This window comes from Phlebotomus papatasi, chromosome 2 (genome assembly GCF_024763615.1).
Source record: "Phlebotomus papatasi isolate M1 chromosome 2, Ppap_2.1, whole genome shotgun sequence".
Classification (NCBI taxonomy): Eukaryota; Metazoa; Arthropoda; class Insecta; order Diptera; family Psychodidae; genus Phlebotomus; species Phlebotomus papatasi.
The window spans coordinates 110,891,546-110,904,900 of NC_077223.1; the positions used below are offsets into that span (position 1 = coordinate 110,891,546).

Consider the following 13,355-nt stretch of genomic DNA (forward strand, 5'->3'; position numbering starts at 1 on the left):
TTCTTCTAATTCTATTATTTAAAATGCATAATATCTTCTGAAAATTCTGCAAAATTTCTCTAGTCGCGTTTAATAGTAAAGCGGATCAGTAAATATTTTTTTAGGTCATAGAATTCACTTTTTACAATAAAAACTTAGAGATTTGCCGAGTTATAGTTTTTGTATGCCTAATAACCTAATTTTGATGGTGAAAATTCCAATCTCGTCTAAAGAGAGAATATGGTATAAGTTTTTCCCAATTCATTTGAATTTGCATATAAAGTACTTTAAGGAATTTACATAAGGAAATGGAATAATAACGTGTGTTGATAGGTTCATATTTATGTAAACACTACTTTATGTGCCAGCAACATTGAGTAAAACGCATAATACAAATTTGTTGTTTATTGGTTTGAAAAAATGGGCATTTTAAATTTAAGAAATAAAATTAAATTTTTATTATCACTTCTAAATTTTATATAGAATTAATTATTATTTTTGTTAAAATATTAGTTTTAATTTTATAAATTTAATATACCATTTTTCATCCAATAAACAATATTGTTAGGCAAGGGTATAAAAAGAACAAAACATTTGTAAAAATTACTAAGTCGCGAACCTGGAAATACTGATAACGGTTGCAATACTTGTGCCGAACGAAGCGGTGGCGGTAATGGCGGCAATTGAGGCTCAGGGCCGTTTGAAATGGAAGACGAAGGTGAGATCATCGAAGAAGTGCCATTTGCCGCCATGACACGCAAACGGCCAGCTTCAGAATGTGCATTCAAAGTAAGAATAACAATATTTACGATATCACAAAAAAACATCAATTAATTTATTATAAATAATATCTGGTAATATTGATAGAGAACGATTCTACACGGAGAGAAATGTTTTATAATAATGTTTGATAAAGGTTTGTCAAAATGGCGTCCATTCGTAGATTTTACAAACTTTTAACAAACAAAGATACAAAATTTGTTTTGAAAGTAGAAGAGGGTGGGGCAATTTTAGGCACCTTAAGCTTTTTCCAAGACTCATTTGCCAAACGTTTCTAAACTATATATTCCAGGTTTCTAAATTTAGCTACACTGGAAAAAAAGTTTTGTTAAGTGGACAAATAGGTCTTATTAAAATTTTGTCAAAAGGATGTCGTTTACCAATCTTATAAAACTTTTTTCGCATTTTACATACTTTTGACAAATTTTTAACAAAATCCAGTTGTCTGCCGATTTGACAAACTTTAGTTGTTAATTTGACAAAACTTTTATTTTACAGTAGTTCTCTTTTAAGTTCTGGATATTTAAAAATACACAGCATATTTTTCATAAATTAATTTATTATTCAAAATTTAGTTTTATCAACAGTCATGCATTTGAGAAGTTGCCTCACCCTCCGCTATCTAGATATTAAATAATTTATTATTTGTAACACAGTATTCTTTTATTAAGTTTGAAATGACTTCAGGATCTCCATATTGCACACTAAATTCAGTGTTATTTTTGTATTTAAAATTTTAATATTTATCGCATATTTTAATTTCTGCAGATCACGTATATTCAGCTTATTTCAAAATTCTTCACTTAATTTTCATGCATAAATATTTTATCTTCACTCTTGCATGTGGAATACTTATTGCTAGTCTTAAATAAGGATTTCCACAAAAAAGTCATTTCCATTGTCCGGAAAAAATATAGGGTAAGTGTGCCAAATTTCGACATAGTTGCATGCAAGCGCCCAAGTCTCAAGTTTGAAATGTAATATTTTTAAAACAAATTGATTTTTTTATTCCTTCTTCTTAAGGAGTATTGCTTGGAACCTTGTATACAGTTTATCGTCTTTATTTACTCTAAAATCATTCTTAATTCATTTTAAAATGAATAAAAATGTATACATAGCTTTCGTGTCCTATTTCGGCCACCTTCATTCTCATAGTTCCTTGCCCTTCGGGAATTCCTCCAATGTCTTTTTCACGTCATCTTGTTTCTCGAAGCCACATTTTTTGTTATTAATTTGCATTTTATAATCTCTTAAGTAAGTGATAACTAAAAATTCATGGATATTTGAAAAACAAAAAAGGTGGCCGGAATTGCAAGCTGGGCGAAATTTGGCACACTTACCCAAATTTAAATGAAATAGATATCAACTCATTATCGTAGTAAATAATGATAATTGATTTATTCTTACCTGAACATTAATGCCAGCCATCTCGTTGATTAAAGCCAAAAGAAAATTTTTCAATTGTTTAATGTTTCTTTTCACTTTTCTTGTGTCATATGTTTCTCAGTCTTTAAATACACTAAGAAAATCACTGAATAGTTCACTTTTTGCAATGTTTAACAAATAAACTCAGTAAATTATATTTAAATCCTTTTGATTATCGTGCTGGGTTAATCCAGAAATCTCCTTCTCTATTCCCAGAATTTGTCAAATTGCAGTCCAATTCTTACAAAGCCCATCACTTGCACTTTTCATTCCAATAATAACTGCGAATACAAAAAGAGAAAAAATGCTGAAACATTTACATAATAATTGCTATGATTATTAAAATATTATAAAAAATTGCCATATTAAAAATATATCAAAATGTTATGCATCACAGTAAAGAATTATGGGCAGTATTACCGTGATTTTTGTTGTAAGTTTACACAAATGTGTAATATTTGTGTGTGTACTGCTACAGTGTAAAAAAAGGATAATCGTTGGTTTACTTTTTTACCACGATTATTCTTGTAAAGTTACTCCAATATGTATTTCAGCAAATTCAGCGTAATCTGAAAATCTGTAGTTTAAATTTCATGTACTTTGTAACCAACTGCGAATGATTACACAGATGCGTACATTTTCTTACATATTTCTTGTAAAATTACACAGTTTTCAGACAAAATGTGCACAAATTACACACTTTTCAAACAAAATATATACAAATTACTCAAAAATATATGTATCAGTAAACACAATTACATGTTTATGTAAAATTTACAATGAAGATCATTTTATAGTAACTAAATTTTTTTACTGTGTAAGTTATTGTATAAAAAATGTATACGACAAGGCACTCAAATGTGAAATCAGTTGCTAATTTTGTCATCTGCTTACACAGTTTACATAAAATTTACATTACACCTTCTTATACATTTTCATAAAGTACATATTTTTGTAATTTAACAACAATAATTGTGGTAACGAAGTAGACCAATGATTATCGTTGTAATCTTTTTTTTTATTCTTTAAAAGTATAAAAAAAATACAGAAATGATTATAAAAAAAGGCAGATAGTACAGATCGACTCCAATGGAACTAACTTCATTGATTATTTTATGAATTGTAGCATAACAAGATTAGACTTATTACATTTTTTAGAAAACATGAAGATGTGTTTCCATTTTAATTCAATAACACCTTGCTCAATAGACAAGCTAGAAAAGTCCACTGTCTTATTCTATTCCTGGCTAATTTTGCCCCGATTCGAATTAGATTTTTTTTATTAGAAAAAAAAATGATTTCTCGCTATACAGTAGACTCTCGCAAATTCGGCTCTTTTAAGATCGGGCTACTTTTTAATTCGGGCACCAGTTTCATTTGAAAAAACTTTGTTGTCATTTTTCAAGTTTGATTATGATAATCAAATGAATCAAATATGCTCAAATTTGGCATGGTTTGTCTTAGTTTTGATGTGATTTTGCATTATTGAGGGATTTTCATGCAATTTACGATATATATCAGTGTGTAAACTCAATTTCTATATGCACATGAATAAAAACAATCGTTGCATTTCAAAAAGTTTGTCGCCCGAATTTCTGTCTAATTCGGCTGACATTTCGGTCCCATGCCCGAATTTGAGAGAGTTTACTGTATTAAATGAAATACTGCCCAATCGTATCAGTCACAAAAAATTGCTCAATTAGAGTGATTTTAGCTTTGATATATTGTATTATGATAACAAGTACTCTTCGTTTGTAGATAAGGCTATATTTCATAATTAGACTTAAAGAGACAGAAACAGAATGAGAGAGAGTGAGATGGAGAGAGTACATCTTTTTATCAAATCGTATTGGATTAAACACATCTTTTTCTTATTTTTTTTAAAATATTAACACTTAATACAAAAAATAAGCAATAAAAAATTAAATTAAGTCAGTACAATGATCAATTTTACTGACTAACAGGCCTCAATCTTTACAAAAATGGGTCTAATTATTATAAGTATAATTAATTTCCAAGATGGTTGCAGATTAAAAGAAAAACATCTTTAGCTTCTTTTTGCCAAAACTTTCATGATAATTGTGAAGCAACAACCGACGTGAAGATAACTATATTGATGGGGAAACCGGAAATTTCATGATAATGTGTCTGCCTTTAAACTTCTAAATTGAATAATTAAATAAAATTTTATTTTTCATGTAAATGTATATTAGAAATGTAATAAATTTCGTCAATATATACTCACCGTAGATCCTACCTTAAAATTTATTGTAAATTTTATAGTTTTTAACGTTAAGAAAGTAAAATTTTACAGTTTTCCGGCTAAATAACTTTATTATTCTAAATAAATAACGTGAGATAATGGTACTGCAACTATTTAATGTTATGCTCCATTTCATATACCCTAAAAAATCGTGTTTTAGCTGAAATTTTTTTTATATTACTTAAGGGGTTAAATGGGTCACTCACTCAGACTAAAAAAAACAGCATACTTGCTTCACGTTTTGTTCATAAAAATTAAAAAAAGAATAATTGAAACTCTTAGGCATATAAAGCATTTAAATGTACTTATTTCAACTATATTTTCTGATTTTTTTTCATCTGACATTAAAAAAACTAAATATTTCGTGTTAGTTGATGAGTTGAACTCGCACTTGAACGGTGGATTTCTTTTGCCTTGATCATAAATTATTTTATAAGATGAAACGTGTTGTAAAATATTCTGAAAATAGTACTATTTTGTATAAAATTCTGCCAAAAATCCAAATTTACTTTTTAAAAAAATGTAACGTTCAAGGTTCAAATAGGTGCGAGTTCAACTTTTTAAAAATGATCTCTGAAAATCACGCTTTAACGACTAAATTTTTAAGATTTTAAAAGAAAATTTCAGAAAATAAAGGTACTTAAAATGTTGTACTTTTAGGGTGGAATCACCACTTCTCGTCAATGCCCCACTTATCGCCACTTATATTGAAATCGCTATTTTTCACGATATATGAAATAAATGAACCGTAAAGTAATTTGTATTTTTATTGGTGCTACGTATAGAGTAGAAAAATAATAATTATTCGTTTCGGATTAACGATTTTGAGCATTTTTTAGAGCAATATTTTAAGCAAGTGCATCGAATCCAATATTTCTTACCAAATATAACAAGTGTCATCAAATTTTCATCGAACAAAATTTACATTTTTGGACAAATAATCTGTCTGTTGAATATTTAATTTCATTCGTAGAATACATAAAATTTGTATTTAGTTAATTAATATTTCAATTAATATAAATATCGCCATTGCTTTTCAATAAGCGATGCTAACTTCACTTTGTAGATTCTCAGTTGTCAAATCTACTTTCTGCAATAGTCTTATAACTTGATTTCCCAAATTAAAGTAAAGAAAATTCTTTTAAAGTGAGTAATAATAAGGTGATCATGAGGAAAAAGAAATACTAAATGTATTCTTTTTAAAACATTGCCTAAAATAATCGAGTGTGAACGTTTCCAAGAGGGTGGCGAGAAGTGGTTACAAAACTGGCGAAATGTGGTAAAAAGTGGCGACGAAGTGGCTATTTTTATATTGTTAATAAAAATCAGTTTTTTAAGTAGTCCAGCGTTAAATTGGAGTACTACTTTTTGACGAATCTGGAGCCAATACATCTCAATAACTTTGTGTAAAAATTGAATTATCTTATAATAAGGGTTCAAAAGTTGTAATCAGATTAACTTCACATTTTCCTAAAAGTGGCGATAAGTGGTTACTCCACCCTACATACTTAAGAACTTCAATTGAAATAAAAATTATTACGTTAAAAAAAGATAGAGATTGATATCCAGTCTTTTTGACCCATGTAACCCCTTAATATAATGTTTAAAAAAAATTTGCAATTCTCAAGTGCCGTAATATTGTAAAGATTAAAAAAATAATATTTAAATAGAATAGTTATTAGTAAATTAAACAGCTTGATATTAATTTTTTATGTAAAGTATTTAATAACTCATGAATTCAATGTTTCACAAACATTGAAAGTCAGGACTCAGGACACACTGAATTAATCACAATATCCCTTAATTCCCAATTGAGTCTAAGAGTAGATCGCACTCACATTCTACTTTTTAAAATGTAAAAATACACAAGAAATTGTAAAAAAAATTAAAGGAAATATCACGGTATCTTATTAACAATTTTTCTTGCTTTACCAATTCAATTCGTTCTTCAATAAAACCATATCACTACCCAAGTATATAACCATAACCGCCTATCATGAATGTCATTGGAAAGAATGTACCTGACATATATTTTTTTATTCTTTGAGCGTAAAACAGGTCTAAAGGAAAAGGTATCTTACTACCAAACCAGATAAATTCTCTACTCGAAGTCTTCAAATTGTATTTGCATATTTGTTGTGTGATAATGATAACTACAGTGTCAACGAAGATTTATAATTATGAGAAAAGTGAGTTTGTCTGTGTGTAAAAGCAAATTATTTTCTTCTGCATTGATTTTGCAGCAAACGTGTCACAGAATCCATTAATTTTTTAAACGAAATGCGAAAAACGTGAAGAGAAATATTTTAAATGCCTTTTTTTTGGATGATGACTGTCACATTAAATTTCATTGTCGATAAGATCCAAAAAAATACAATGTGATTGGCCAATAAAAGTACTCAAGTACATTTCATAGCAATTCACCTGTAGCAATCGAACATGAATCTCACTGATGAAATTTTATGTGATGCTGCAAGTTCTTTAATTCAACTGCACAAAAAATTCAATTTTTCCCAATTTAGCCACGGAATTTCCAATTTAATTTTACTTTTCTAGTGAATTAATAGTTTTAAATATTTCAAAAACAAAACACCAAAACACCGCGATTATGGGTAGTACGATCATTCCCATGAACGCAAAGGCAGAGACTGCTTTCCACCTGCTTGTTGGATTGGAAATAATCTTCCAGTCCGGAGAATCGGTGAATAAATTCAGAGAACTGGAAAGCCGTCAAGTGCGATCATTTCATTTCTGAATGGAAAACGGCGGTCAACAGTTTCAAATAAAAGTTCGTTGATATGATAACACGGCAATTCGCTCTTCGTAGAGCGTTAAGTGGCATGTTTCACTTGATAGATGAAAACTTTTTCTATTCTATGTACTAAACACGATTATTTTAGTGTTGATTCATGCTTAATATATTTCATTTAATATATTTATATTTATAATTATTGTTGGGCCTGTTGGGCATGTGGTAAAGTTCCTTTAAAAGCTCTCAAAATGTGTGCAATAACACTTATTAAGTGAATGATAAGAGCAAAAATGTCAAGTATATCAAATGTTTTATTTCATAATACAAGTCTGCCTAAAATTATATTACTTCACAAATTGACTCAAACACTCAAAAAAATATGCTAAATAAAATATACCAAAATCATTTGTGCTCAATAATTTAGTAAAAATTGTAAGGTAATAGAAGAAGAAAATTTCATAAAGTCGAAATTCACATCCTTTTCTTTCTTAAAAGTTTTGCATATGTCTATCCTACTCTATAGCACTCTTTTTCTTCTTTTAAACATCACACCAAATTAAATTTAGTTCAGTCCAATTTCGAGCTCAAAAGAGTGGGATAGACTTATGCAAATCTTTTTAAAGAGAAATGGACGCGAATTTTGCTTTCGTGAAATTCTACCGATCTATAAAATGTGCCAGAGGCATAATGATCAAAATTGTTTTTTTTTACTGACTAAAATCTATTTTTTTCTGTTTAAATTCGATTTTTTTTAATAATTTTTCCCAAAATATTAAGTATTCCTCTGTAATCATTTGCAATCAAAATAATTTAAAAATAAATTTTATGATACTCCAAAAAAATTATCTTCCATCAAGTTCATTAATTTGCTAAAGCTAGAACTGATGCTTTCAATATCTTGTCTGTGAATTTTGAAAATTTTTAAGTGAAAATTTCAAAAAATATAGTTTAAATATTGTACTTTAAAATTCCTTATTTTTTCAATTATCTTGACAAAAATCTTTAGGGAAAATACACTCTCTTTTTTAGTTTTTTTGAGACCCCCTTAAGCTTTAGTCAATCGGCAAACGCCCAACTGAACTTAAATACTTTAAAAGGGATTTAATAAAAAATTCTACAAGGATATTTATTTTATTAACAAATATTGTTCTAGTCAATTAGATAATTGAATATCAATTAAATATTTTATTGAATAACCACTTGTATAACTGTAATGTATAACTAGTTATGGATAATGCTTTATTAAGATTGCCTTATTTGAGCAAGATACTGCCAAGTTTCCTTGGAAGTTTCTCTGCCTCACTTAACTACTCAATTCTACGGAAAAAACTTATGCTTTTTTAAAGCTTTTCATATTACTGAACAATTTTTTCGGAGTATCAGTTTCTTACAATAATAAAAGAAATATCTGCTTTTTTAATGCAATATTTGGCACTGCAATAATTTCTTGGCTATTTTTCATTTGTAATATTGATTTTGGCAACATTGAATATATTCAGTATTTTTTCAACAAATTAATAATAAAAAAAAGTATTTAATGTGAAATTTTTTCTACCAATTTTTGCGAAAAAAAGGAATAAACATAATTGAAGAGGAAATATTTCTCATTGTAGACTGGTATCACAATGTTCAATGGAATTTTATATTTTTTCATTTTGTTGATCGTAAAACATGTAATAATTAATAGTCAGCGTGACGTCAAAACTTTTAATACTGAATCTACCGCCCAAGTATCAAAGTGAAGTCAGCATAACTTTACTTTATTCAAATGGTCATAGTATATTTGAGCACGTCTTATTTTCGCAATGGGGAGCAACCCTCACTTTATAATGAGGTTAATTTATTTTAATAATAAGTTACCATATCGTAAGTTTTATTTCTTTTCATTATGTACATATAGTCTTAATCGGAATTTCAAAAACATTTTTTTATTGACCTAACTCCTGTCCTAAAACGGTCTTCAGACTAAAGGTCTAGCCCAGTTCCCGAAGGTCTCAAAATCCTCCATAGCGAGCATTATTATTATTTTTGAGAATCTAGGTCACTTATCTTTAATCATCCAATCCTAAGTTAAGTTTTTCCGAAATATCGTAATTGATAAGAAATTAGAGCAGTTAAACTATATGACTAAGCCTTAGGTCTGAAGCCCGCATATGGAATCTGTTGACCCTTCTTTAGTGCCGCGCGACCGTTTTCGTATCGCGTCTCTTACTTTGGGACTATTATAGGTTTCTATAGTCCCGAAAATCCCATTTTTAAGGATTATATGTATTGGGGTTATAGATTCTCCCTTTTTTTGTGACCATTGCCGTCTTAGTACTGCTTTCAACCACCTCAAGGAAAAAAATGATGAAAAGTACCTTCTCTAGTTATAGGCTTTGCAATCTTTAGATTAACATTGATTTGAAGTCTGCCGAACTATAGCAAATTAGCTGCCGTATGAAACCAAGGCTTTGAAATGGTCTTATATGCTACTGACAAGGATATAATTCTGTGAACCCTCTTAATAAAAAAATAATATAACTTAAATTCATTAAATTAAACACTAGTCGGTGGCCGCTATAACACAAACACTGAATTCCTTGAAAACCTTTGTCAGTAAATTTTTGTTTTCAAGATTCTCTAGCTCAAAAGCTGTATATGATTAAAAAGAATAAATAAAAGAAAAATTAATAATTTTCAAATGCATCTAGGGGAAGGCTTTCATGCTTCGTACACACTTTGGCTTCGAACACATCATATTTTTTCCATATTCCTTTAATAAATGTGATCTAAAAGCAATATATTTTCTTAGCTAGCTTGAAGTCACACACTTCTTGAAAAAATAGGTCAGATTCATTGAAGGAATATGGGAAAAATATAAAGTGTTCGAAGCCTGAAGGCCTTCCCCTGCAAGTTTTTCTTGTAGATTTAATGCAATCTTTAGAAAATATAAAGTTTTAAAAGATATTCTATTAGAATGCTTTACTTTCTTTAACTTCAACGCTTAGGGCTAATCAAGCCTCTTAATGGCCCCTTAATTTTTACATATTAGGGTCACTAGAACTGTTTAGGAAGTTCTACAAGCTTTTTTTTTAATAAATATGTTCTATGTACCGTACTTCGAGAATTCTTCAAGGTGCTTATTGAGAAGAAAATGCTAATTGGGTGTTACTTATAACAGATCATACAATATTACGGGAAAGCGTGCTACCTTCGGACGACTCAAACTTCGAACAACCTTTTAATCAATAATGTTTTTAATGAATTTGACCTGTTGTAATATCATATTTCAATAGCTAGTTCAATTCTTAAAATTTCCTGAAAAGAGCCCTGGGTCAAATCCATTAGAGACATAGAAAAAGGATTGAGTTGTCCGAAGCTTGAGTCGCCCAAAGGTAGAGCGCTTTATAGGTTAAGATGGGGTAATTTGGGATCATGTCTAATTTGGAACTGTCCGATTTCCTAACAGTTCTAGATGATAAAAGGAAAAAACAACAAAGAAGTGCTCAAGCAGGGGCCTCTCGACATTTCATTTTTCCATACGTTTTTGCATAGAGGCACTGAAAACTATTGGCAAGTTTTCCTAAAGAGAATTGACTTATCAGTCTGATATATTTCGAAATCGTGCATTAAAAGCTATCTGAAAATACATATTTCATAATGTTCGCCAAAATTATACAAGAACTATGAGAAAATTTGTTTAAGTAGTGGTTGAATAGCTGCAAAATTTTTACAAGGAAAAGTGAAAAATAGCTTCACTTTTTATTAGGCTTGATGGGCCCCTGGCTCAAGAATGTAAAGTCTTGTACTTCTTCGTTGTTTTCATTTTTCCTTTGACCATATGAAACCGTGAGAAAATCTCAAAATTCGAAAATAGATATAGGGTAAAGTGATATAATTTGGAATTAGTGTTACAAGTTGGACAATTCGCCTGTACAAGTTGGACATAACTTTTTTCTTGATAAGTACAGTACTAAATTTGGTTTTAAGCACAAGGAACCAAATTATAAAACTAAAGCATTAAAAATATACAAATAAAAATGAAGTACTAAATTTATCAAGACTAAAAGCCCTGTCCAAATTGTACCATTGTCCAACTTGTACCAACTTTACCCTAATACCGAATAACCAAATTTTACCCTACTTGGGTATATAATAATTAAAATTTCAAAGAGATTATTATCAATTGTGGGAGTAGTAGAGAGAATGAAAGAATTGTACAAGAAGAATTTTAGAACCAATTTTTTGTGCAATTCTGACTTCTAACAAGGAGAACCAGGAGAGAACCAATTTCATGCTCTCTCTCATTCTCTCATCTCTCAATTTCAGTCTATGGATGTAAATCGTACAACACGAGATACCTACATAGCCTACATAAATCGAATCTCAGTCTCAGTGACATAGATTATTTTCTGTATCAACTTTTCAATGATATTTATATTGGTATAAGAAGGAGTATAAGCGAAATAGAAAAGATAAAATAGTAAAAAGGATTTTAGAAGGAGAGTACAGATAATTAAAGTAGTTACAAAGTTACATGGATTACGTGTTTGAAATTTACCACAAGTTTTGGGGCCAAACTCGAGCTGTCCTAGAATGGTTGGAGGAAGAAGATATAGGTTGTCTTTTAGCCTGGACAGAAAATCCACAAAAAGATGAAAGAAAATAGGTGACCGATGAATGAAATAGCGAAAATGAGCTTTTCACCACTTATGCACACAACACGCACTTCAGTAAATCAGAACGAAAATAGGTATAATTATGTATATATGTAGTACACCTAACTATCCTGCTTTTCTTCTCTTTTTTTTCGTGAAAAGTTCAGCCAATTTTGTGCACTTATTCACTTATATTTGTATGACTTTTGACCTCACAAAACCGTTCTAAGTATATTAGTATATGCGGGGTATAAATGAATAATTGTAAGCACTTGATTACAGAATTGAACTAAAACTTCATTTTCTTACACATATACTTAAAATTTTCCAGGGTATACTCATTTATTATGTGCACTTTTTGCTCGATTTTCCCGACTTTTCTCAATGATTTATTTTCAAATTGGGCACTATTTTTCAATTATTACCCTACTTTTTCAACAATTCCTTATCTTTTTCACTCAATTGGTGCTTTTTGCACTGCATTTTATTGCCTCGTTTAGGTGCATTATATGATTGAAAAAAAAATGGGAACACCATTTAACTATGGGGACTTCTTTCACTATTTCAGTAATCTCTGTTGAGCACAATATTTTAGCACAATCCACCTCAATCCATATGCAATTTCACTGAATTTTAAGTTATTGAGTGTCCCTGCGATAGCGATGGTGGGTAAAACTTGTGAAAAATTGGATATTGAGGTACTCACTGTGTGATTTTTGCGATTTTCTGCACGGCTACGAGTCTGGTCTGCGGAACCGCCCTAAACAGTATTGCAAAAGAAGGTTCCCGATTTGCGATTGTATGTGGTGAAGTCACTCGTGTTGATGTCGGGTTGCAACTTCGGAATCAATATCTATATTTAAAAAGGGACAGAGCATAAGTCAACTGTCCCTCTCATTGTTTTCGGGGGTGAAATGTGGTGAAAATACTTCACCCCCGCCATTTGTGGAGCCCTCTAGCGGAGCTTTTACTGACGCCGCATGTTCTTCAAGGACCCAGTGTCCTTTTTACGATACGTTGACGATTGTAGCGTAAGATGTCGATGGTTTATCGGATAAAATGCCTCTGACCCAATAAAAGAGAGACCAGCACAATAGAAATGCGGAGGAGGAGACAGAGAGAAAGGTCAGCAAAATTTATCTTTTCTGAAAGGACATGGACGGTCAAGCAACAGGTGGTCTCCATAGAGAAGAGTTTGTTTACCTTTTGCACCCCAAAACATCATATCACCCCTACTATTACGCTTTTATCCCTCCAGCAATATACCCCTCTTTCAGCCACTTTTATTCCTATCCTCAAAATTAAGCTACCCCCCATTAGATAATAACAACAAAATAATCTCTAAATTAAAATCACCTCAAAATAACACCCATCCGATCATCACGAGAAAAGTCGTTACGAATCCTTTTTAAGCGCCAAAATTTAAATTGTCAAACGCTGTGAGGTATGCAAATGATGTGTCATGTCACAATTAATTTTTAGCAAAGACACACACTGCAGCATCATTGTCGGACTC

The 13,355-nt window shown here is 30.4% G+C and overlaps 1 protein-coding gene across 5 annotated transcripts in view; it reads right to left on the bottom strand.

The window, feature by feature from the left end:
• The window catches only part of LOC129800844 (glucose transporter type 1), a 54,302-nt gene extending 41,628 nt beyond the window's left edge, over window positions 1-12,674 (bottom strand). For 3 of the 5 annotated variants that reach the window (XM_055845536.1, XM_055845531.1, XM_055845529.1), the window contains exons 1-3: window positions 6,872-7,107; window positions 2,167-2,465; window positions 599-748 (exon numbers count right to left, since the gene is read on the bottom strand). In XM_055845536.1, coding sequence (XP_055701511.1) covers window positions 599-731 — 133 coding nt within the window. In that variant the 5' untranslated portion in view covers window positions 732-748; window positions 2,167-2,465; window positions 6,872-7,107. Of the gene's footprint in view, window positions 1-598; window positions 749-2,166; window positions 2,466-6,871; window positions 7,108-12,545 lie in introns of those variants that run through there. The other 2 variants (XM_055845530.1, XM_055845535.1) reach the window with 2 other exon arrangements.
• Between the last annotated feature and the right edge of the window lie 681 nt (window positions 12,675-13,355).